Raw genomic sequence first — 21,838 nt, forward strand, 5'->3', positions numbered from 1 at the left:
GGCAGAATTTAATAGATATAAATTTCATTTATTCCAGCTCATAGTTAAGTTTTTGTGGCTTTGTTTGTTTGAATCTCAGATTCCACAAAGGATCTTTTCTACCTAATGGACAACAGCCGGATACAAAGTGACCAGAACTATTCTCTCCCTTACCAGCAGTATTGGGTCTTCAGGAGAAAGTACCCAGCAGAGGAAGCCATGCTTTGGTGTCTCACACGTAAGATATCCTGGAGACTGTGATTCTCCAGGAATAAAAATTAATTTAGATCTTTTAACAGGTCTTATAATAATGATGAGTTGAAACTCTAGACTTAGAGATTTTTCAGGGAAAACCCACAAAATTTTCATGGAAGTTGATAATAGGGCCACCTGTTTCTTCCTTACAATCTTTGTCTACTGTGGCAGAAAGGGTACCCATCGTTCATCATCGGGTACCCCTGTTATGGGCAAGAGGAGTAGAAGACACAGTTTAGGCAATGCTCTGCTGTTCTTGAAATGTACCCCTCCAAATAGACAGAGGACATAGTGGTAAAAGAAGAAGGTAAAATATAGAAATTCGGGTTTAATTACAAAGTATATTTTGATGTGGTCAGTGGAGGAGAGTTTCTAGCTCTGACTACCACCAAGGCAGAACCAAGAGTACTAAACAATGCACAAACATCATTGTAAGAAGTCCGTAGAGCTATGCCTGTTTAAAATTAAGCATTGACATATGTTTTTACAGAACCCATTGCCACAGTAATTAAGGAATGGGTTTGACAGCTTTGTTTCTTTTTTTTAGGTGCATTATTACCCTGGGGCAAATTTCAGTGCAAATTGCTACAAGCAAATGACTTGAACAGTTGATTCTAGAAATGTTATTTATATTTTTGTGTGACTTATGAACACTTCAGAAATATTTTTTGCAAAAACTTCCTAAGACATTGTAGACTTTATTCTCCTTTCTATTCTTTAAAGTAAGAGACCCACGCCTGATGCAGAGCTCTTTTATGATTATACAGTTTGTATGTCAAATTTAGCAAAAAGAAAGAGCGAGAGATCTTTGTGAATCACAGTGTTAGAGTGACACTGATACACTAGGGTAGTGCTTGTCACAGCTGGGGAATGTATCTTTCCGATTAGCTGTGATGTAGCTCCTTTTCTGTGCTTTCCAGGTAAACCTGCTCTTCCGTGTCACTAGAAAATAATCTGTCCCTGTTTCTCTTGCACTGTAATCGGATACTGTTGAAATTCTCACTTCTAGTTGTTTGCTGTTGGATAGCTTCAAGTGCACTGAAGGCATGAAGAGAAAGAGAGAGGGAAGAAACCCCCATGTATGTGTAACTCTCAGTGACCTTGCTTCCTAGGCTGTGCACAAGAAGATGAGTTTTGTCGAATGGCAGATCTTCAGGACCCTGCAGACAAATACTTTGTGTGCACCCTCTATCCAGAGGCCCAGATTTGTGAGGGCAGCATCGATCAGATACCAGAAAACTGTCGAACCGTGCTACCTTGGCAACCACAGACGTTGTATCATAAAATAGGCAAGTTTTGGGATTTGGATGTTTGGGAAGTTCAATGGTTTTCTCATAGGGCTTATGTGACAAAGCTAGACAAACGAGCCTGTTATCACAGTACAGGAACCTATGCTTTTGCTGTGAAACATGTCATGGTCCACCAAACTAAACTATCGTGTCTTTCTGGGGAGCCCAGAGTGCAGCAGAGGTTGAATAATGCATGAGTACACTGGAGTTTTCCAGTCTGGAGTTGTCCCCTGGTTTTTGGACCTTGGGGAAGCAGTAACATCGATACAGGTCTCAGAAACAGTCTGAGAGTCTTTCCTTGGCAATGTACTTTGCTCAGCTTTTAGAGCCTTTGCTTGTAGGATTTTTGTTCATCTTCAGGCTTAACCATCAAAAGTTTGCCATGATAAGTAAAATTATCTTTTAATTGATCACGACCATTGTAGCATAGAAACATAAACTTTACCGTTACCGTGAGATTGCTTGACCAGTATATGTCAACTACAAGGCTAAGATGATTTCTCCAATTTTGTTTTTCTCTTCCTTTTCAGTCACTCTAAAAAGTTCTGTGAAGAGCTTCTACACGCGCGTACCGTTCCAGAAAGTAATGGGGATCTCAGTGAGGAATAAGACTGACATGAGCAGCAAAGCTGTTTCAGATGGGTAGGATATCCTGTTCCTTTGCTTTTACTGGAAATTTAACTGTGCCTGGAATACCAAGCTCTGTTACACAGATGGAGGGGATCAGGCGTATTGATCCAAGAACAGCATTATTTGAGAATATTTATTGAAGAAAAAATAACATATGATTTAAAGAAAATTTATAACTGAGTTATAAATAATAATGTATATAATTACTAATTATATATATGAGAACTATTACTTATAGTTAAATCTCTTGGCAATAGTACACCAAATTAATTTAGGCTGATATTTTTAGGGCAGATATCAAAATAATCATCTAAATTATTAGACGTAGTCTGGTAGATGTATACTGATAAAACATAATTTAATCTACAAATGGAAGAAGTATGAAAGTGTGTATGCAGTTTGAAGAACCGTGAAGCAGTCTTGTCATGAAAGGCATCTCTACAGGTTCCCAGTGTCTCTCCCCTATGCAATATCCTCTGTTCCCTTCCCCATGACAGAGACAGGTATTGATGATACTAAGAATAATGATGTTTTATCTTTCCCAGCTTCTTTGAGTGTGAGCGCTGGTGTGATGCTGACCCCTGTTGCACAGGATTTGGCTTTTTTAATGACTCCCAGATATCAGGTATTTTTAAATATTTTTTTTAATTTTAAAAATAATTTCAGTCTCCATACTTTATTCCAAACTTTACCATTCTTTTTCTGTGAAGGGCACTTTAAAAGCCCTTCCAGAACTTATGCAACTTTCTTTAGCACCTTTTTGAGTAACCATAGCCACTTCTAGGAGGTCAGCTCAATGACGTGCTCCACGTCTCAGAAATTATTAAGAAAACTTCATGAGAATGGGTCCTTAAGAGGGTACAGTTCCAACAGCCTGAAATTCAAATTGATAAAACTCCAGGGAACTGTTATTCTCATTTATCAACACCGATTCCAAAATGTTCGTTGATTCCTTTTTGTGATCTTTTTCTTTTTAATGTTGTTTCATTTTTTAAAGCCTAAGAGACATAGAAACCTAAATATTACTGAAATTGAATGCATGTTAAGCACATAATGTCTGTGGGTACTTTGGGGCAGCTTAGCCTTTTGGCTTTCTTGGAGGTGTGAACTTCTCTGCTCCCAAATTTTAGTCTTCTACATGAGGAAGGCTGGTTGTATGTCTTCTCCTCCTTAGTATTTTAGCTATTTAAGACATCTCAAGTAGGATTTCTGTTAGTCTGAGGAAATCAGATCCTTAAATTATGCATGACTTGAAAGCCATTAGGAAGTCAGGCAAACATATTCTACTCACCTAAGATGGCTAAGTTAAGGGGTGTTGTTGCGTTATGCTCATGTTGTACATTATGAGATGTACAGACAGAATTATGGGGTTATTAAGAGCTTTGGTTGACTGAATCCTATTCTGGAGCTACTTTTCTTTCTCTCCACTGGCTGTAAAGGAAGTGCTCTGTTTATTATACAGTCTTCAGCAGGTGTTTAGAATTGGATGCCATCCAGGTTGAAGTCAATGAAATAGTTTTTAATATTTTATTCCAAATTCAGATTTAGACCACTAAAATGGATAACCTTGTTTTTGGAAGTGTCATGTGCAAATCGACTCTCCCTGAGGTCATTAGGATGTGCTAGTTTTACAATTCATTTGAGAATTTGGAACACTTCAGAAATATATATTTTTAATTCCCTTTTTAGTTGAGCAGACAAAATTTTCACTCAGTCAAAAATAAGTAGCTTGGAAAATTAATCCAATACAGTTTAGATTGGAATTACTGTGCAAATCAAAAATAGTTGAAAGTTTTCATACCTCCATATGACCATGTGAAATTTGAAATCTTAACTGAATATGACTTTAAGTTTCTTTAAATAGTTCTAAAATAAATTAAGGATTATAAAGCACTGAATATGCACAACTGACACCTCTTACTTTATCCAATTAATATTTATTATCTGTGGCGTTTCAGACATCTAGTCCTGGCATTCATATGGTCAGGAGAACTTTCACTAGTGATTTTAACATAAGCTAGATAAATCTGCAATGAAACTGCTAGCTGTGTTTCAAACCCTCCATTTATTTTTTCTGGTAGAGAAATAATTACACTAGGTCTTTAAAAGGCAGAATTTTTATCTTGATGTAGGTAGGGAACCTGATTCAACATACATGCAGGTTTTTAGTTTTTAGGATTGCATTAACCAGAAAAGGCTGCTTGCTCAAAGAAGAGGTCCTGATCTTTGTTCAGTGGAAATACTCCTAGTGAGTGTAATGGGTTATAGTGTTGGTACCCACCTTCCCTCACATTGAATTCATTGTGATTTTTCAACACTATTTTTAACAACAGTAAAACTTGGCTCACTTTAGATATTTCCTTCCTTTGATTTTTAAGTCAATGGAATTCCTTTTAACACTCAGTGAAACCGTGCTGTATTCGCTTTCCTCAAAAGACTATCTAGAAGAGGAAAAATTTCCTCATCATTTCTATAACCGGGTATTTCCTTGGCAGGTGGAAAGATTGTGTGCCTGACTCTGAACAGCCTAGGAATCCAGATGTGTGCTGAGGAAAGACGAAGTGCTTGGCAAGTTTCAGACTGTAGTTCACCAGGTGCTGAAATCAGAATACACCCATTTGGCTGGTATCAAAAGCCTGGTAAGTGAGTGATGCAGGGAACATGGCCTTTCCAGCTGGTTTCTACACATCAAAGCTTATTGATTGGCTTCAATGTATAGAAGCTTCAACTTTCAGAAGGATGACCCATTTGCAAGGATCAAAAATAGACAAGGCAGAGAAGTATGTGCAAGGGAAAGCAGCGTGCAACTGAACCTCAATTTTAATAGAAAAGGAATAGAAATACCTCAAAGAGGTATAATTTAATTTCTTAGATTTTCTGGGAGACTTGCTGCCAATGTTGGAATCCAAATATATTTTGTCCCACTGCACAATCCTGGTCAGGACCCCACTCTTTGGCTTGGCTGATGGTATAACAGTGTGTGTGGATGCATAACTTCAAAAGGTTTGGTTTTGTTATGGAATTGAAAATTCTCTTTCGGCTGTTTTGTTAAAGAAAGGGTCAAGACCAAATTCCAAGGTAGCCCTTTATTCTTCAAGCAGTAAGAAGCCATCACATGTTTAAACAGAAGAAAAGTTGACAGGTTATTTCTTAAAAAATAATCAAAACCAGATCGAGTCAAAGTGATTTTTCTTTTCTGTAACAAAACAAAAGACTCAGCATTACTTTGTAGAAAAATTTCAGTGGGTTTTCATTTGCCACATTCCTCATGAGTGGCTCTAGTTCTACTTTGTTAAGCTTTGATTTAACATAACTGAAGCAATAAGGACAACAATCACCTGTCTAGTCTATCGTCCTTTATGGGAAGATAGCCTGTTATTGAGTCTAAATGGGCACAGCCTTGTTAAACTCCACTGAAAGCAGGGAGGCAAGTCTGGTGATGTTGAAAGAATCAGGGAGAAAACTGAATAAGGAATACTTTTTCCTGATTTTAAACTCCCTTAGTTCTCACAGAGTAGAGAAGGACTGATATCTGAGCGGAGAGGGCTGGCATGAAGTGTAGTTATATACTGGCCAGTGTCTGTGATATAAAGATAATCCAGTTAAAGTTACGTAAAGCTGAAACAGATATCCTGGCAATGCAATGCATTTTACAGTGTTGGTAAACTTAAAGAAAACCGTCATTCACACTGGAAGTGATTCAAATATTAACTCGACCCTGAGCTTTTCCAAGTCCTACGCTGGCACTCTGCCCATCCGTTTCTTCCCCCAGTGGGGCAACCCTTGTTAAGGAGGAGACACAGCATGGAGTTGAGGGGGGACCACAGAAGCTTATAGGGTTTCCCAGATCCTTGGTGTAGGCTTCGGGAGGGATGAGCTGAGGGTCTAGCACTGAGAGGAAGGGAACAACAGGCCTGATAAAGTAGGTAATGGCAGGAGCATGTGGGCAAGCAGAGCTGAGAAACAGCCGGGGGTAAGAATGAAGAATGGTAGAAAAGTGAAGAGGAGATGGTGGAGGCATAGATACCCTTCCACTTCTTGGAATTGTTTTTCCTTTCATTGACAAAAAACCAACCAAAAACAAAGTGTGTTGCTCACTTGACAGACAGGGGGATGATGAAGAGTGAGCCTGGGGTGTATGCAAAGGGGTGAGAGTTAGGAGAGACTATGACATTTCCTTATGTAGTTAGGAAGCTTCAGATGTGTTTCCACCGTAACACACAGCAAGGCACAGATGTTTATGCAAATGGAGATATTTGCAGAAAAAAATTGGTCAGTTGTGCTGGTGTGTTGGGGGTCTGGGAGCTAGGAAGAGGAACAAGAAAGCTCTGAGGCTAAAAGGGAAAATGAGTGAAATCTGAAGGAGGAATTTACCGTAGGCAGTGGGACTTCAGCATGAAGCAGGGACTTTCATTTTAGTCTACAGTCTTTTGCAGGAAGGTACTTGTATCTCTGCGTTTCATAATACGTTAATGTGTAAGCTGTTGGCCTGCGCGACTCCACTCACTAGCAATTTGACGTTGTATGTACAGTCAAGATTGCAGCTCAGTCAATGAGGAACATACAGTAGCATTTTAAAAAGAGTTCTGGATAGCCCCAATTCTTCGCTTCTGTCAATGTGAATGGTACAACTCCTGAGTTTTTAGAAATATCTATTGGTTACATGCACGGACAGTAAAAAGTGGAAGAAGCAAACAGGAAATCTGATCTGTCTTCATTTTTTGTAGGGATGGTAATTTATTTTGTCTTAGTAGAGAATTTATAACTGATTTGATTAGCCAAAGTGTTTTACAAAATATGAATGCATAGGGGAAACTTCTTGTTTCATATTTAAAATTTCAAAATCTTTAAGTGAAACATTAGCAAATGAGGAGTTTTGTCTGTGGAAAATATGAATGATCATTTGAATTTTAATTTGGAAAGTTTCCTGATGGAAAATTACTTGTTCCTAATTCTTGTTTTGAGAAATTCCAGGCTGCTAATCAGGAAGCAGAGAAAAATCTCGTGTCTCTTGTGATGTAGAAAACCAAATACAGAGAGAGGGACGGAAAAACCCCACAGAACTACTGAAATGAGTTGTTCATAAATAACTGCATTTTGAAAAATGTTTGTAGGAATGTTTATAAATATGGAAATTTAGGGAAGACTGGTTTCATGTATGAGCTCAGAAAGGTTAAATAGCAAAGCAGCCTTGCATCCTTACTCTTGGTGTTTGTGGTGAGAATATGCAACATTTAGATCCCAGAAGTAATGCTAGAAATATTGAGGTGTTGATTACATTTTAAACCTTCAAGTGTAATTGCTTTCAAATGTTTTGTTTTTTTCTGCTTTTAGCTGACTTGAAGAGCACCACTCCTAACCTGTGTCCGCCTGTTAGTTTACCTCTCGGGCCAGAAAGTGGTAAGTGCATTTGTGTATGAAGAAAAAAAAGATCACACTAAAATGAAATGTCTGTGTTCCCCATGAGTTTACTCATTCAGGTCCTTTTTATTAATTGTGAATCATTTAAATGGAAGACTTGTTGTCATCCACAGTGCTGGCCTAATATCTCTCAAATTCACTGCCACAAGAGGTCACTGAGGCAAAATATTTGGCAGGTTTAATGAAGAAATTTATCATTTATAAGTGTGGATGTCACATCACTTTCAATGGATCTAACTTTGTATTTTAGTGCAGTGACCAATGAAGCAAAGCTCTGGCAAGGGCAGCCTCCCGAAAAGCTGTTTATTGCATTGTTGCTGGCTGTTGTGGGGGTTCTAGAACCTTTCTTGCAGCATCTGGTGCTTGCCAGGGTGGCAAGGGATGTCACATTAGACAAATCACCAGCAGTTTCTGCCACTAATGCTGAATGCAAGGAGTGACAATGAGTTTTCAAATAGATACAAACAATTGCAAATCTAGTTTTCCCAAAAAACCAAGATGATGAAAGGGACCATTCCTCCAGAAGTGAATGCAGGTTTATACTGCTTTATAATTGCTGGTACAGAAGAATGATCAAACTGTACTGCCTTTAGTCCTTGTTTGTGGTTTCCTGCAAGGGTGGGAATATTATCTCAGAGATTATTAGAACCGGATCACAAGAAATACAGTATTTGAGGTGTGTGTTGGGTCCTGCTTTTAAAGCGATGCTGTAACTTGCTATGACACCATCTTTTTTGTATCGGTAAGGAAAATTTATTTCAGTTGTGCAGTAAATTAATCTTATGGTACTCACGTGTTTTTTTAAAAGTGGGTGGATCCTCTTGATAAATGAAACTTAACCACTGTCTTTCAGGGCTTTCTGTTTATTGCCCCCTAAAAATATATGCAAATTGTCAACAGCTACAGGCTTCCCTCTGGTGTCCTTTCCAGAAATACACAGCATATCTACTAACTGCAGCGTGTAACGGAAAGGAAGCAGGTTGACTAGTCATTAGACAACTCAATTTAACCCTCAGATTAGACTGAGATTGAGAAGTCTCAACCACCTCTGCCCTTTATTATCTGTTTGATCTGAGCAAATTTGTCAATCTGTTTGTTTGTCTTTTCTTAAACTATATGCAACTGGGCTCGTAGGAGATGGTTAATATTCAATATCGAGTCCAGAATTTACTACTAACGGTTGCATCATCATATCTATGACTACTAGTCATGATCGTGTTCAGACATTTTGTATTATTAGTAGAATTTGTGTTTTTATAATTATCGATTTAATGTAATAGAAGGAAAACACCTGTCTTTATAGGGAAGCAGAAATAATTTTTGTGTGAAATGCTGGAAGGAGCTAGTGGGGTAATGTGTAGGTTGGGTAATTCAACTCCTTTGCGAAGGAAAGTGTTTTTTTTCCATGGCATGTAGAAAACTGCTTTACTGAAGCTGTCTTCCTCCCAGTGTGAAGCTTTATAGTTATTCTGTAATTTTCCTTTTATGTTTTTCTTGCTTTCTTAAATCTAGGAAAATAGGGACCTAAGGAGCACTTAAGGAGATTAGGCCTTTCTATCTGTCATTTGCTTTTTACTCTAAAGACTGCCCAGAACTTAGCCACAGCAAGTGAAGTGCTCATCTAACCTTCAGTAACAATCTTGACCTATCATCTCACCCATTTACAGGTCATCCTTCCAAAGGCAGAATAGCTCTGGAAATCTCTGGGTTGCAAAGGTCTGGTTAACCACCCAAGTGAGCAGAGCCTCTTATGAAAAGGCAGGATTTTGGACTGAAGTGGTTGTCCAGAGGGCAGTGGTCAGGAGAAGTCACCAAATTACAGAGAGCACAACTAGCCTCAATGTCAAATTAGCACAAATATCCTCTACTTTTTGGGTTTCTGACACCAGTGCGCGCCACAACGCATTCAAAATGCAACTGGGCACCATCTGTCCTTCTTGCGTTCTGCCTCATTTTGACAGTAAAGGTACGAGCCTGGTTATATAGGTCAGATTACTATCTCTGTCGCATTGTCAGAGGTTTTGGAAAATTTTCAAAACATTGTTTCCAGACTCTTTATGATTTTATATGTTATATTAACATATGCTATAGAAGATTAATGATTTTAGAATTGGGTATCGTAGAAAAGCTAGCAGTGACTGAATTTGCTACATTGTGGTATTGCTTGTACATGGGGAAAAAAATAATACCATCACTCCTGTGTGGTAACCAGATGGAGGTGTAAGAAAATGTCCCTATTTAAAGGGCACTGTCGTGTGTGTGTGTATATATGGGGGTGTGTACATGTAAGCATATATATATACATAAAAAATATATAAAACTTTCCATCAAAAGATCAGAAAGATACTTAAATTTGAATACTTTGCCAGGAGGCTCTGTGAAATAGTGAAATTAATGTTATGTCCAATGTACAGTCTGAGTTTACTGAAGCACAATTTAGGCCTATATTTTAATAGACAGTTAATGCATTTGACTGCCTCATTTTCTAGTTAGCCAATTTGGACTGCTCAGGACAGAGTGCCCGGCACTTTGCTTCCTCCCATTTGCAGTCAGGGTGCTGACTCCCTTCCAAGACTGTGGCATTTCCAGCCACAGAAACAATCTCCACTTTGTGAAGAAACCCATATTAGCAGACTTATTTTCATACTGTGGGAAGTACATGCTTTGCTTGTTTTACTCATTGTTCTTGATAGAGAGGGTAAAGGCATGTGGGACCATAGATCAATGGAAACACCCTCAAAAAGAAGGGTTTCTACAAGTACGTGGAAAACAAAAGATGAGTAGGGAAAATGTAGTAGACCTGATGGCAATGGATATGGAAAAGGCCGAGGTACTTAGTGCCTCCTTTGCCTCAGTCTTTACTGGTAAGTCCAGCCACCAGGCCTTTGAGACCAGGGGAGAGGAGTGCAGCAAGGAAGACTTACCCTCAGTGAAGAAGTATCAAATTAGGGAACAAACCCATGAGGCCTGATGGGATGCACCCATGATGGCAGAGGGAGCTGGTTAATGTCATTCTGAGGCCACTCTCAATTACCTTTGAATGGCCCTGGTGGTGGTGGAGGTTCCTGAGGCTGGGAGGAAAGTAAATGACACATCTGTCTTCAAGAAGGGCAAGAAGGAGGATCCAGGAAACTATAGGCTGGTCAGCCTCACTTTGATCCTTGGGAAGGTAACAGAGCAACTGACCCTGGCAAACATTTCCAGACCTGTTAAGAAAAAGAAGGTGACTGGGAGTAGTCAGCATAGATTTGCGAAGGGGAAAATCATGCCTGACCTAGTAGATAGACAGGTGACTGTCTAAGTGGATGAGGGCAGAGCAGTGGATGTGGTTTATCTTGACTTCAGAAAAGCTGTTGATGCTGTCTCACATAACATCCTCACAGAAACTGATGAAGTAAGGTCTAGATAAATCAACGGGTTTGGCCTAAAATGCTGGCTGAACTTCTGGGCAGAGTTGTAATCTGGAGGCCAGTCACTGGTGTACCCTCAGAGCTGATACTGGGGCTAATGTCTTGAATAATGACCTCAACAACAGGACAGAATGAACTTTCAGTGAGTTTGCAGATGACAAAAGGTCGCAACGAGTGGCTGACAGACCAAATGGGTGTGCTGCCATTCAGAGGGGCCTCAACAGACTGGAGAAATGGGCAGACTCACATCTTGGATCAAGCTGTCTTCCACCAGTTGGTTTTTTAGCTCTGTCTGAAAACTGGCTAGGGCCTTATTTGGCAACTGTGTGGAGAATTTGTTTTAACATTTTGCCTTCTGAGAAAACAGGTCTTCTCTCCCATGTTCACACATGCTTCAGCTTTTCTAGTTCGAACTAATAGAACTGTTGGCTCCTTTGCTGTCTTTCCTTAGGTGGTCAGGAGAGCAAGATTTGCAAACTGAGGTAACACCTTACATTAGCTGGTTTCTGTAGTTGTAAGAAGGTGCATTTTGAGGAATCTGGGACATCCTGGAGGAGGCCAGGTTGTTAAATACCGAATTCTCTACCTCTACACTTATGGAAGGATGTCACTTTAGGTTTGAGCATCTCTGAAGAACCAGAGGAATATTTTTGCTGTGGAGATGTCAAAGTGATATTCTTTAATTAAAATAAAAACAAACCAAACCACAAACAAACCTGTCAAGATTCTCCATTTTCCCCCTGAATAAGCTGGAGAACACTCTTTAAAAGAAAATTTTATGGCACCCAAACCATTTTCTGTGTCTGTTCTACAGTGAAGCCAGCTCTCCCAGTGCTAGATCATCTTTCTTTGGACTATCACCAGGACATAATGTGTGTCTCTCTCTGAGTTATTTAAACTCAGAATCTCACTGGATTTTTTTGTTTTTTTTTTTTAAAGTTTACATACACATTTTTAACTGCCCAAAGTGAGCAAGGGACAGCTAGAATGGTTTAATTTATCCTCATATTTGCCTGAAGGCAGAAATCCTCGAGCCAAGGAGCTGCAAGGTACTGTCCAGCCCTGTTAGTCCCACTGTACCAAAGGGGAGTTCTGTTGCACTCACTATAGGTTTAAGAGATAAAAAGTTGAGGCCCAAATCTTTTGTTTCACCCAAATAATTTATTGGAGCTTCTTTCACTGAAACCATCCCTAAATAAATCAAGGAAGAACATGTATTTATTTTTCTTCTGTTTCCCAGCCTCATCTTTTGAAGACGTTCATGAGCAGAAGTCTTCATAAAACCTCTAGATCTTTGAATCTGCCATGGCAAAAATAGTTTTCAATAGCAGCTTCTTTTCATGTCCAGTCACAGAGCAGCCTGCAGCCACCATGAAAATTAAAACAGAACAAAACAAAACCCTTCCCCATGTCTCAGGAAAGACACAGCAAGAGGGAAGGCGTGAGGTCCTCCCATTGGTTTTCCTGGTACCAGCAGCCCATTTCGCCCCTGTGATTCTGCCCGACAGCCTGAGGCTCCTGTTCTCTTTCCCCAGGTTACTCTCCCTACAAGCAGCTGTGCCAGGCATTTCTAACACTTATTACATGCCCCATTAGTCTGCAAATAAGGGCAATTAAGTGCTCCATAATGCCAGCAGGTCACTGCCCTCTGGCAGGAGGGAGGTGAGCTGCACACTGTCCTTAGTGGCTTTTACCTGAATTCTTGTTGCTTTGCTGTTGCTTCAACGTCTTTTGCCTATCTGTGTTCTTGCAATACCCTTTCTGACACAAGGTTAAACTCTCCAAGTCATCTTCATTGCTAATCTGTAGTGCATTTAACTGGATGCGTGGGTTTTATCTTCAGCTAAATGAATACTTTTATTTGTACTTCTATCACATGGAACACAGCGCACTCCTGGTGGTCTGTTGTGATTTCCACATAGTTTCTGTTATCTGAGAAATTTCTTGGTAAATAGCCTGAACAGACTGGGGAAGTGTGATGTGTTAGCTTTGGAGCATTTCTTCCCCTGCAGAAGTTAACGTGCTGTGATGACACTGAGTATTGGAACCATCTGTGGCAAGTTTCAGGTATGATCTGTGACCTTTAATGATGGGAGGACAGCTGTTATTTTGAGACTGCCCGTGCTGAAAATGCTAATATGTCATGCTGCAGCAGTGGTTTATTTACGCTAGTATTTAAATAACAGCTCCGCTGAGTTGTGTGAATAGGGAGCAATGTTATGTAAAAGAGGAAATAGTCAGGTCTTATAAATAGGTTTGAGATGGAACTTTCTGCAGCCAGCTGTAAGATACAGACAGATAAGAAAAGTTTTTGATGAGAAATTATATATTGATATTTTATGCTTGTATGATGCTGTTATTCAAAGGGTTTATGCACAGGGATTTGAGCTGTGGAAGTTTTTGTCTTTCCAGTTAAGACAGAAAGCAGCAAAACAATCTATGAAACATGTTACCTGGCTTTTTAGAAGGAATACTTGTGCTGAAACCGAACTGGAGAGCTTGCAACTATTCCCTTGCATGGGGAAGGGAGGAGTGACACTGGTGTCTAACTTCTGCTTTTGTACTTTGTTGTGAGATTTATGAATTGCATCCAGTAATTCTCCAAACTTTAATGAACATTTGTGTCTTAAGGTTCCTCAGTTTTAAATAGGACTTAGATTTGGCAACTGCTAGTAGACAATGGCCTTTAACGGGTGATCTCTGCATGGGACTGCAGATCGTGTACAGATCATGTGGGCTCCATTTCCACTCCACCCAAATCAAGTAATTCATTGAGAAACCACTGAGGCATATGGATGTAATGATCTGCTAGGGCCTTCCTGTTTCTGCCTCCTGTGATCCCCTAGTGATTTATAGTTATTCCCTCGATGCAGGCCTGAGAGGTGGCTATGGGATTTTCGGACATGGGAATAAATTTCCCATCGGGTATCTCAGCACACAGTGTATTTCCATTCTCAACAGCGATGCTTATGGTAGTACAGGTGCTGATATAGCTGACTTTGATGATTATTATCATCATTTGTCTTCCTGCTTTCCCACAATGCTGAGGATATGTCAGAGAGATCTTTGGTGTGAAACAAAACCAGACTTTTTTAGCCATCATCAGGAACTGATCTTCCATGCCTCTGTACAGCAACTTGGGCCCCTGGTGCAGAATTACTCTATCTTTGGTCTTAAGTTTGATTTTTATTCTCTTTGTAAACATGAGGATTTTAGCCTTTCAAAAACAGCTTATTTTTAAACCTGGATAAATATCTGGTACATTTTTTAGTACCCTATTACTATACCATTTACTATAATTGGCACTACTGAAGGAGGCAGAAAGCTTGCATTTAACATCAGCATAGCAAGATTGCTCACTGCTAAAGGCTGTAAATAACACATTTGTTATTTCGTGATGTTTGTCTGAGGTGGGATTATAGTTATTATGCAGCAGTTTTAAGAAAATTACTCTCTTACTTTCTCTTTGAACCTGAGATTCAGATCTCAGCAGATGGACAAAAATGAGAAGCAACTATATTTTTGAAAGACTATATTTTCTGCAGGTTCACTCTGAGTTGATGATTTGCTGTTTTTGGAGACTGTTGGTATACAGACAGGTTAAGAGTCTTCGTTGGAAAAAAACTCGGAATGCTAGGAATATAAAGTACTGAGTTCAGTCTGTAAACATGTTTTTGCCTTGAGTCAGGGTTATTAAGTATGGCCCACAAATTTCAGAATTAAGATCAGAATTTGTCTTTCAAACATAAATTAGGCATACTAGACCCAGAGATCTGATTTACGTATCTTCTTAACCTCATGTTAACCTCATCTGGTAAATGTACCTCCTCAACTTCGTGAATTTTCTTCTAAATTTAACTTGTTATTTTATTGCACTTCTGTATCTCTGTTTCCTTATATCAAAGGTCAGTTTTTCAGCAAAACTCAGAACTGATCCCTCTCTGCTTCCACTGAAGCCAGTGATGAAACTTTTGAGGTCTTCATGAAAAGGATTTTGTAACGTCATTGCCTGTGAAAGTGGGAGGTTGAACTCTGTGACCCCAGGAAACCTATTCCAGTCTTGTGATCCTGTGGCTTGAGTGGAACAGAGTAGGGCCAGTGTGAGTCCTTTTGCAAATCCAGTCTTAAGCCTTGCCTACTCAAACAAGAATATCTGGATGCAGAAGGTTCTCTGTAAGGGACATCTATAATTTTGCAATAAAAGTTACAGGGCTGGCTGGATTCAGGGTGCTGTAATTATGCAATCAAAGCATTTGCTAAAATGTGGTTTGGAAGGTCAGAGCTCAACCTATATATAAACCAGAAATGTCTCCCAGCCCATCAGGTGCACTGTGTATTTTCAGTAAAGCAGTGTCAGTTGTACCTGTGTGCCTTGTGAGAGCAGTTCCTAGGCACAGGATCAGCCCTGGAAAGTTCTGTTTTGCCCATGCAGTGGGTGTGCATGTCTGCGGGCACTGCTGGATATGCTGCCAGAGAAGGGAAGAAGGAAATAACTGAAGCCAAAATCTCTTTCTCAGCTAACTGCTGGCTGGCAATGTCCACAGTGGTGCCATGGAGGGCCCTGGGCAAAAGGGCTTTGCTCTGTCATTAATATAAGCATTAGCGTTTCTCCATTTATCTGCATCTGGGGTCAGCTGGGCAGAAGATCAGAAAGGGAAAACACTGGAAGTCTCAGTGTGTAAATCTGATCTGAGATTATGAATGCTTCATCCAGGCCTGAGAATGAAAAAAAACCCCCACAAACCCCAAAACAACCCCCAGAAAAACCCCATGTGTGTAGCGGGAGGTTGCAAGGGACACTTCTGTGAGATTTGGGGCAAAGAATAAGCAAAACAAAATGTGTTTTAGGTATGAACGTACGATCTGTGGATGTTTGCATCATGAATGGTCACTCTTCTGTGCCTAGCACGGGCTTCAAAGTGCCCGTTGTGTCTTATATGTATTTAAATTGAATGTTATTTACTTTACTCTATCCCACATAAAGGGATAAAATAAATAATGTTTAATATAGAAGTAGGAAGCTTAGCTTGTGATCAAATGTAGAACACATCACATGTACCTAATAATGGCAGTGTGTACTCACAAGCTTAATTTGAGAACCTTTAACAGAGTTTAATAAGGGTAAGATAGTAAACCTCAGGGAAATAGATACAGGAGGCCCAATTCAAGTGTCAGAGGTGTAAATCGAAGGAATTTATTTTGCTTTTGTAGAATTTTTTAAATTTCTCTCCTGAGAGAGTGCAATTTAGCTTAGCAAGAACACTTCTGAATGTTTGCAAACAGAGGCATATGAGGATTCTGAGACTTGTTTGCTGAGGGAAGCTGAGAGAAGAGAGTCAGTGTGGTGAAATACCTTCCACAACCACTGATGCACCCAGACTTGTTGATTTACAATGGAATCCAGACAAGGCTCTTTTTTGAAAGGACCAGAGCTAGTAATTTGACCCTTTGTCTCTGAACCTAGAGAGATTACTTGTTCCAGTAGTAGGAGCTCAGTTACTAGTACTGTACATGGTGCAAGATGGCAACATTGCTCTTATTTTACATAAGAGCATAAAAACAAATGTTAAGTTATATTGATAAAAAAAACACTTTTCTTATTCATGTTTTCAGAAAAAAAAAAAGAATTATAAACATAAACTGACAAGATATAATCTGGAAAAGGAAGACCTGGGGGATCTAGTAGTGCAGGCAGATAATCTCTGGATAGAATGTAATGGTTGATTTTCCATCACTTACAGAGTCGGTTTCTATTTTTAAGCGTCTTTCTGAGTAAACGCCACGAACTCACTCCAGATGTAGAGACTGAAATTTTCTAAGACGGGTCATGCAGCAGGTCATACTAGGTGGTTTTAAAACAGATAAACCATTGACAGTATGAAATGTAGTAATTTCGACATGACTCGAATCACTGTGTTCCTCTAAAATAATTGAATACTCTGCGCTTAAGGGGAAGAAAAAATTCAGTGTAGTGGCTCTATTGCACAAGTCAAGCTGTGATTCATACAATCGCAGAACTGTTTGGGTTGGAAGGGACCTTTAAAGGTCATCTAGTCCAACCCCCCTGCAGTGAGCAGGGACATCTGCAGCTAGATCAGGTTGCTCAGAGCCCCGTCCAACCTGACCTTGAGGGTTTCCACGGATGGGGCATCGACCACCTCTCTGGGCAACCTGTGCCAGTGCCTCACCACCCTCATTATGAAAAACTTTTTCCTTATATCTAGTCTAAATCTACCCTCCTTTAGTTTAAAACTACTACCCCTTGTCCTGTCACTACAAGCCCTGCTGAAGAGGTTGCCCCATCCTTCCTATAGTCCCTCTTTAAGTCCTGGAAGGCCACAATAAGGTCTCTCTGCAGCCTTCTCTTCTCCAGGCTGAACAACCCCAACTCAGCCTGTCCTCGTAGGAGTCATTGCTATTCCCTACTCAAGGAATGATGCAGCCAGGCTAGTTTGTGATCTGTTTTGGGTCTTGGGTTCTCATCAACTGAACAAGTATGTCAACACCAGAATTTCCAGGTTGCAGGGAAGGCACGCCCCAGCCCTGAGTGTGTGAACCCCAGACATCAGCTTCAGAGCCGATGTTGAGTGGTATGGTCACAGCTGTCTTTCTGTGAAGAAGGGAAGGAAACTTTTGCCATCTTTAGAAGTAATCCATTTCCCAGAAGACTAAAGGAAATCTTTAAAGCAGTGAACAGTCACAGCTTTTGCATCTGTGTGGTAAATGAACTCAAGCAACAGGACAAGGTCTGCTCACCAGGAATAGCAAGGCAACAGCTGACTCAGTTCTATCCTCACCCTACAATTACACACAGAGGGTAATGCCAACCTCCTGGTTAGGACTCGGTGGCCACAGCAGGGTCCTTTTGCTTTTAAAACATATTGAACTTTTGAAAGGAACTAAAATAATTAAAGGCCCAATCTTTCCCAAGCCTTCTTTTTTGACTTCTGTGTACAAAATTGAGAGCCTGCAGATATTTTTATCTGTTTGTGTATGAGAAAAGAATGCTTGTGGCATTTTTTAAAATCCACCGTGAGACAGAAGAATTCTTGATGAATACTAGAGTCAGTATGTATGTGTACGTATATGTTCGTTCATGTACATGCATGTGTACATGTATATATGTGAACATACATGTTTGTATATATGTAATACATATGTGTATATATACATATGCATATATTTGTGTATATATATACACATATAACAGAATTAAATCTTAATTATGTCAGAGTTACATAAGAGTTACTGATTCCTCTAGTTATATTATTTCTGTATGGTTCATTTTACAGAGTATTTGGATATATGGCAACCCTTGAATGTATCCTCTGTTCTTACGGATTCATCCATCGCAGACTTTGAGGTTGTGCAAGTTAGTAGAGATATATCCAATGACTTCTCTACTGCCAGAGACTTTTGTCTCTCCGGTAAGAAATAGTTATTCATAGCTTTACAGAAAATACTGGCTTGTGAGCCTGAAAAATCAAGAACAGCTTCCCCTCCCTCCCCTCCTCCCCCTTCTAACATAAATACACAGATTTTACTTATTTTTAAAGTGTTTCTGAATTTGAGAGAACGGACTTGAAAGAGTTTATCGAATGAAAAATACAATAGGCAAAATATACCGTACCTAATTTTGACACCTCTTGGGTGCAGAGATTCCTTGCTTCACCAGGCATTGTATAACTTGGAGAATATTGGAGTGAATAATTAAAGGGATGGTGTCGTTATTTTCTAAAGAACAGTTAAGAGAAGCTCATTGAGTGAGGCAGATGGTAGAACCACCTACTATCATCTAAAGTAACTCATAGGTGTGGTGCATGACGACAGGTTAGCTGAGAGCTGGGATAAAGCAGGGGTTGGGCTGTAGTAACAAGGGAAACTGCTTTAATCAACAGCCTGACTAGAAAACAGAGAGTTTTAACTTCACATGACTGGTGAATCCTTAAATGCCACAGAGCAGTAGAAATAAGCAAAAGTCAAGTTATTGCCCCCACCTACTGCAGAGGATGGTCCTTGGAATGGGCCTGTTTTCTGCAGTAGGTGGTCTTCACCTTATGAAGGTGAGCAGTGTGATTTTTTTCCCTTTCCTTTTCCTGTATCTGTTTGAAGGAGCCTTTCTAAAGAAAAATGTTGGATACCCACCTCTGTGTACAAATGGGGATGAGTGAGAGGGTCACTTTTCTTATTCTGAAACCTTTCCTTAGTGCTCCCTGGGGACGGTCTGAATTTAGCTGAGGTCCTCAGTACTTTATTAGGAGATGCTTTTCTTCTCCTAAAACCTGTGATACATGTTCTCTTGCTGTATTGCTCCGTTTTAAAGCCAATATAACCTTTTGTCCTTTGGCTATTTTGAAGAACGTTCTGGGAATCTGGGGACATTTATGCCCCATTGTTCTGCTTTATAGCTACTTCATATCGCTTGACCTGTTGTAAACCCTTTCTTTTAAGCATCTTATAAAAATGTTATACAAAATACTTTGAGAACACATTTTTACCTGCTCTTTTTCTTCATGATTCACCTCACAGCTTGTTCAAAGAATCAGTCATGTACAGTGGTTACACTGGAAATCCAGCCTTCAGCAATAAGATGCCTTCTCTACCCTGATACACAGATATGCACACATGGCCTGCAAGGGCACAGTTGTCACGTGTTACAGAGAGAGGCAGCTACATTTATCTATAGGAGACAAGGTAAGAGCAGGTTAAGGCTATGGAGGGAGGAACTCAAGTGTGGTGGCCTGGCGCAAAATTCTTGGGAATGGAAGAGGGAGGAAATACTCAGTAGACATAAAACAATATAGATGTCTCCTAGACAATTACCCATTGCTGTTCCAGTGGATTTACAGCCAAGTGGGATGGGAAAATGTCCCCAAATATTTTTTATAAAAATGCACAAAATCATAATGTTACCATCTAGTGTTGAAGCAGGTGTAATGAAGGAAGTTTGGTGTACAAAAGAGGTTTTGGAAAGTGCAGAATGGTAAAAAGAAAAAAGTCCCTGTAATAAAAGTCCAGCTTCTTCCTCTTCATCTGCAGTACCTGTTGCCATATGTTTTTCCTTTTAAACTCTGAGAATAACACAAGGCATGTTGAAAACCCACAGTCAGTTGAAAGTCATAAGGACCATCTCTGGAGAAAACAAAGAAAGAAACAAACAAAAAATCCAAACCAAGGTGAATATTTTTAAGAGAGAACTAGAAGTTGTGTAGGCAGGTAAAAATGGTGGATGAAAACCTGATATAAACCAACAACGTGTGCTCAGTTACAGTTATTGGAAAGGGGACTGGAGTGCAAGTCTTTCCTGGTGAGAGCCCAGATCAGTTAGCTGTGAGGTTATCTCTCCTCCTCTCTGGCTTGCTATAAATGTTTAAGTGTTTAACATTGTGCCTTTTAGAGTCAGGGTAGAGGGGTAAATCTGAAAATCTCTCTCTGCTTTTGTAGAAATGCTCAGATTTATATTATAATGTGGCACTTGATCTGGAAGAGATGTTTGAGTAAGGGTTTGTAAAGCATACTGGTTAAACGTCTGTATCCAGTAGCTAACATCTAGCACCGCATGAAGTATTTTATAGGGTGAGAATAACACAATTTTCTCTCTCCCATTTAAAGAAGTGACTTAGACACTTAACAGTTTTAAATTAAGGGAAATGGGATTAGTTTTCATTTCTGAAATGGACTAAACTGAAAAAGCAAATTATTTTTCCTTTGTTCCCCCTCCCCCCAATAGATTTATTCCTGCCCATTTCTGAATCCGATTTAACCCCATCTGTGTACATCCCATCCCATGGGGATCTGATGGGCAAATCCCAGGTGGTCCGCATTGGCTCAGAGTGGAGAAATATCAGCCAGTTCCTGGGGATCCCGTACGCTGCACCTCCCCTTGCAGAGAGGCGCTTCAGTCCTCCAGAGCCGTTTGCTTGGGCGGAAACCTGGAATGCTACTGTGGCTCGGTAAGAAACCCCTTTGATCATCTGCAGACGCACTTGCCCATCCAGGTGTATGAAAGTAGCTGGAGTGATGACCATGATATTCACGTTCTTTCTTGTAAAAGACCCTGTAGGGTCCAGATTCATACAAATTTGGGACTTTGTTTAGCAAAAAGAATAATTTCTCCATCTATATGTTAATGCATGCACGCACCGCAAGAAAAAAGGCAGATTCCAGTACGTTGCCTTGAATCTATGCATAACTCCCCACTGTCTGCTCTCACTCCACTTTCATTCTGAGTATTTATACAGGTATTTATAATATTTATACAAATACATTTTGCTCCTGCTGAGCCATAAATTTGTAGAGTATTTAATCCAAATGGTCCATTTTAAAGCTGATGTAACCAGAAGCTGTGGGCCTCATGTAGACATTCACTGTCTACTAATGTTTAGGAGATCAGGCTGAAGGACCCAGGTAGTCTTTTCCATCCAAAAACTATTAAAAGGCAAATACTTGCTAATTGGCTTGGACAGAATTATGGAAATTATAAACATTTTAGGTAATGCCTTAAGAGGAAACGAGTGCTAGGAACTCTGTTAGCAGGTGGGCTAGATTTCTCTTATGTCCCTACATCTAATGTTTCCCGTTGGCTGCTCCTGGCTCTGCAGGGCCGTACAGGAGACACTGGTGAGTTTAGGCTGGAGGCGCTCTATGGACATAGCCTTTGTGTACATGTTTGTGTTTCACTTGGTCTTACGAGATGAGTCTTAATTTTATTGCACTGGGCAATCAAAATGTCAAATTGTGAATATGTATTTCTTGAAGAAAGGAGGGTTTGGGTGACAGTATATGTGTGCTGTGGAACCTGTCAGGAAAGTGGATTTCTTTTTAAAAAAACCCACAGCAAATAGAAATGCAGCA

The 21,838-nt window shown here is 39.9% G+C and overlaps 1 protein-coding gene across 1 annotated transcript in view; it reads left to right on the forward strand.

Annotated features, from left to right (window-relative positions):
• The window catches only part of TG (thyroglobulin), a 159,017-nt gene that overhangs the window by 56,169 nt on the left and 81,010 nt on the right, over positions 1 to 21,838 (forward strand). Inside the window, exons 30-38 of the mRNA XM_075085813.1 lie at positions 80 to 217; positions 1,347 to 1,523; positions 2,054 to 2,165; positions 2,699 to 2,778; positions 4,649 to 4,792; positions 7,488 to 7,553; positions 18,277 to 18,411; positions 19,514 to 19,678; positions 20,715 to 20,937. Coding sequence (XP_074941914.1) covers positions 80 to 217; positions 1,347 to 1,523; positions 2,054 to 2,165; positions 2,699 to 2,778; positions 4,649 to 4,792; positions 7,488 to 7,553; positions 18,277 to 18,411; positions 19,514 to 19,678; positions 20,715 to 20,937 — 1,240 coding nt within the window. The remainder of the gene's footprint in view (positions 1 to 79; positions 218 to 1,346; positions 1,524 to 2,053; positions 2,166 to 2,698; positions 2,779 to 4,648; positions 4,793 to 7,487; positions 7,554 to 18,276; positions 18,412 to 19,513; positions 19,679 to 20,714; positions 20,938 to 21,838) is intronic.

This window comes from Phalacrocorax aristotelis, chromosome 2 (genome assembly GCF_949628215.1).
Source record: "Phalacrocorax aristotelis chromosome 2, bGulAri2.1, whole genome shotgun sequence".
In the NCBI taxonomy this organism is placed as follows: Eukaryota; Metazoa; Chordata; class Aves; order Suliformes; family Phalacrocoracidae; genus Phalacrocorax; species Phalacrocorax aristotelis.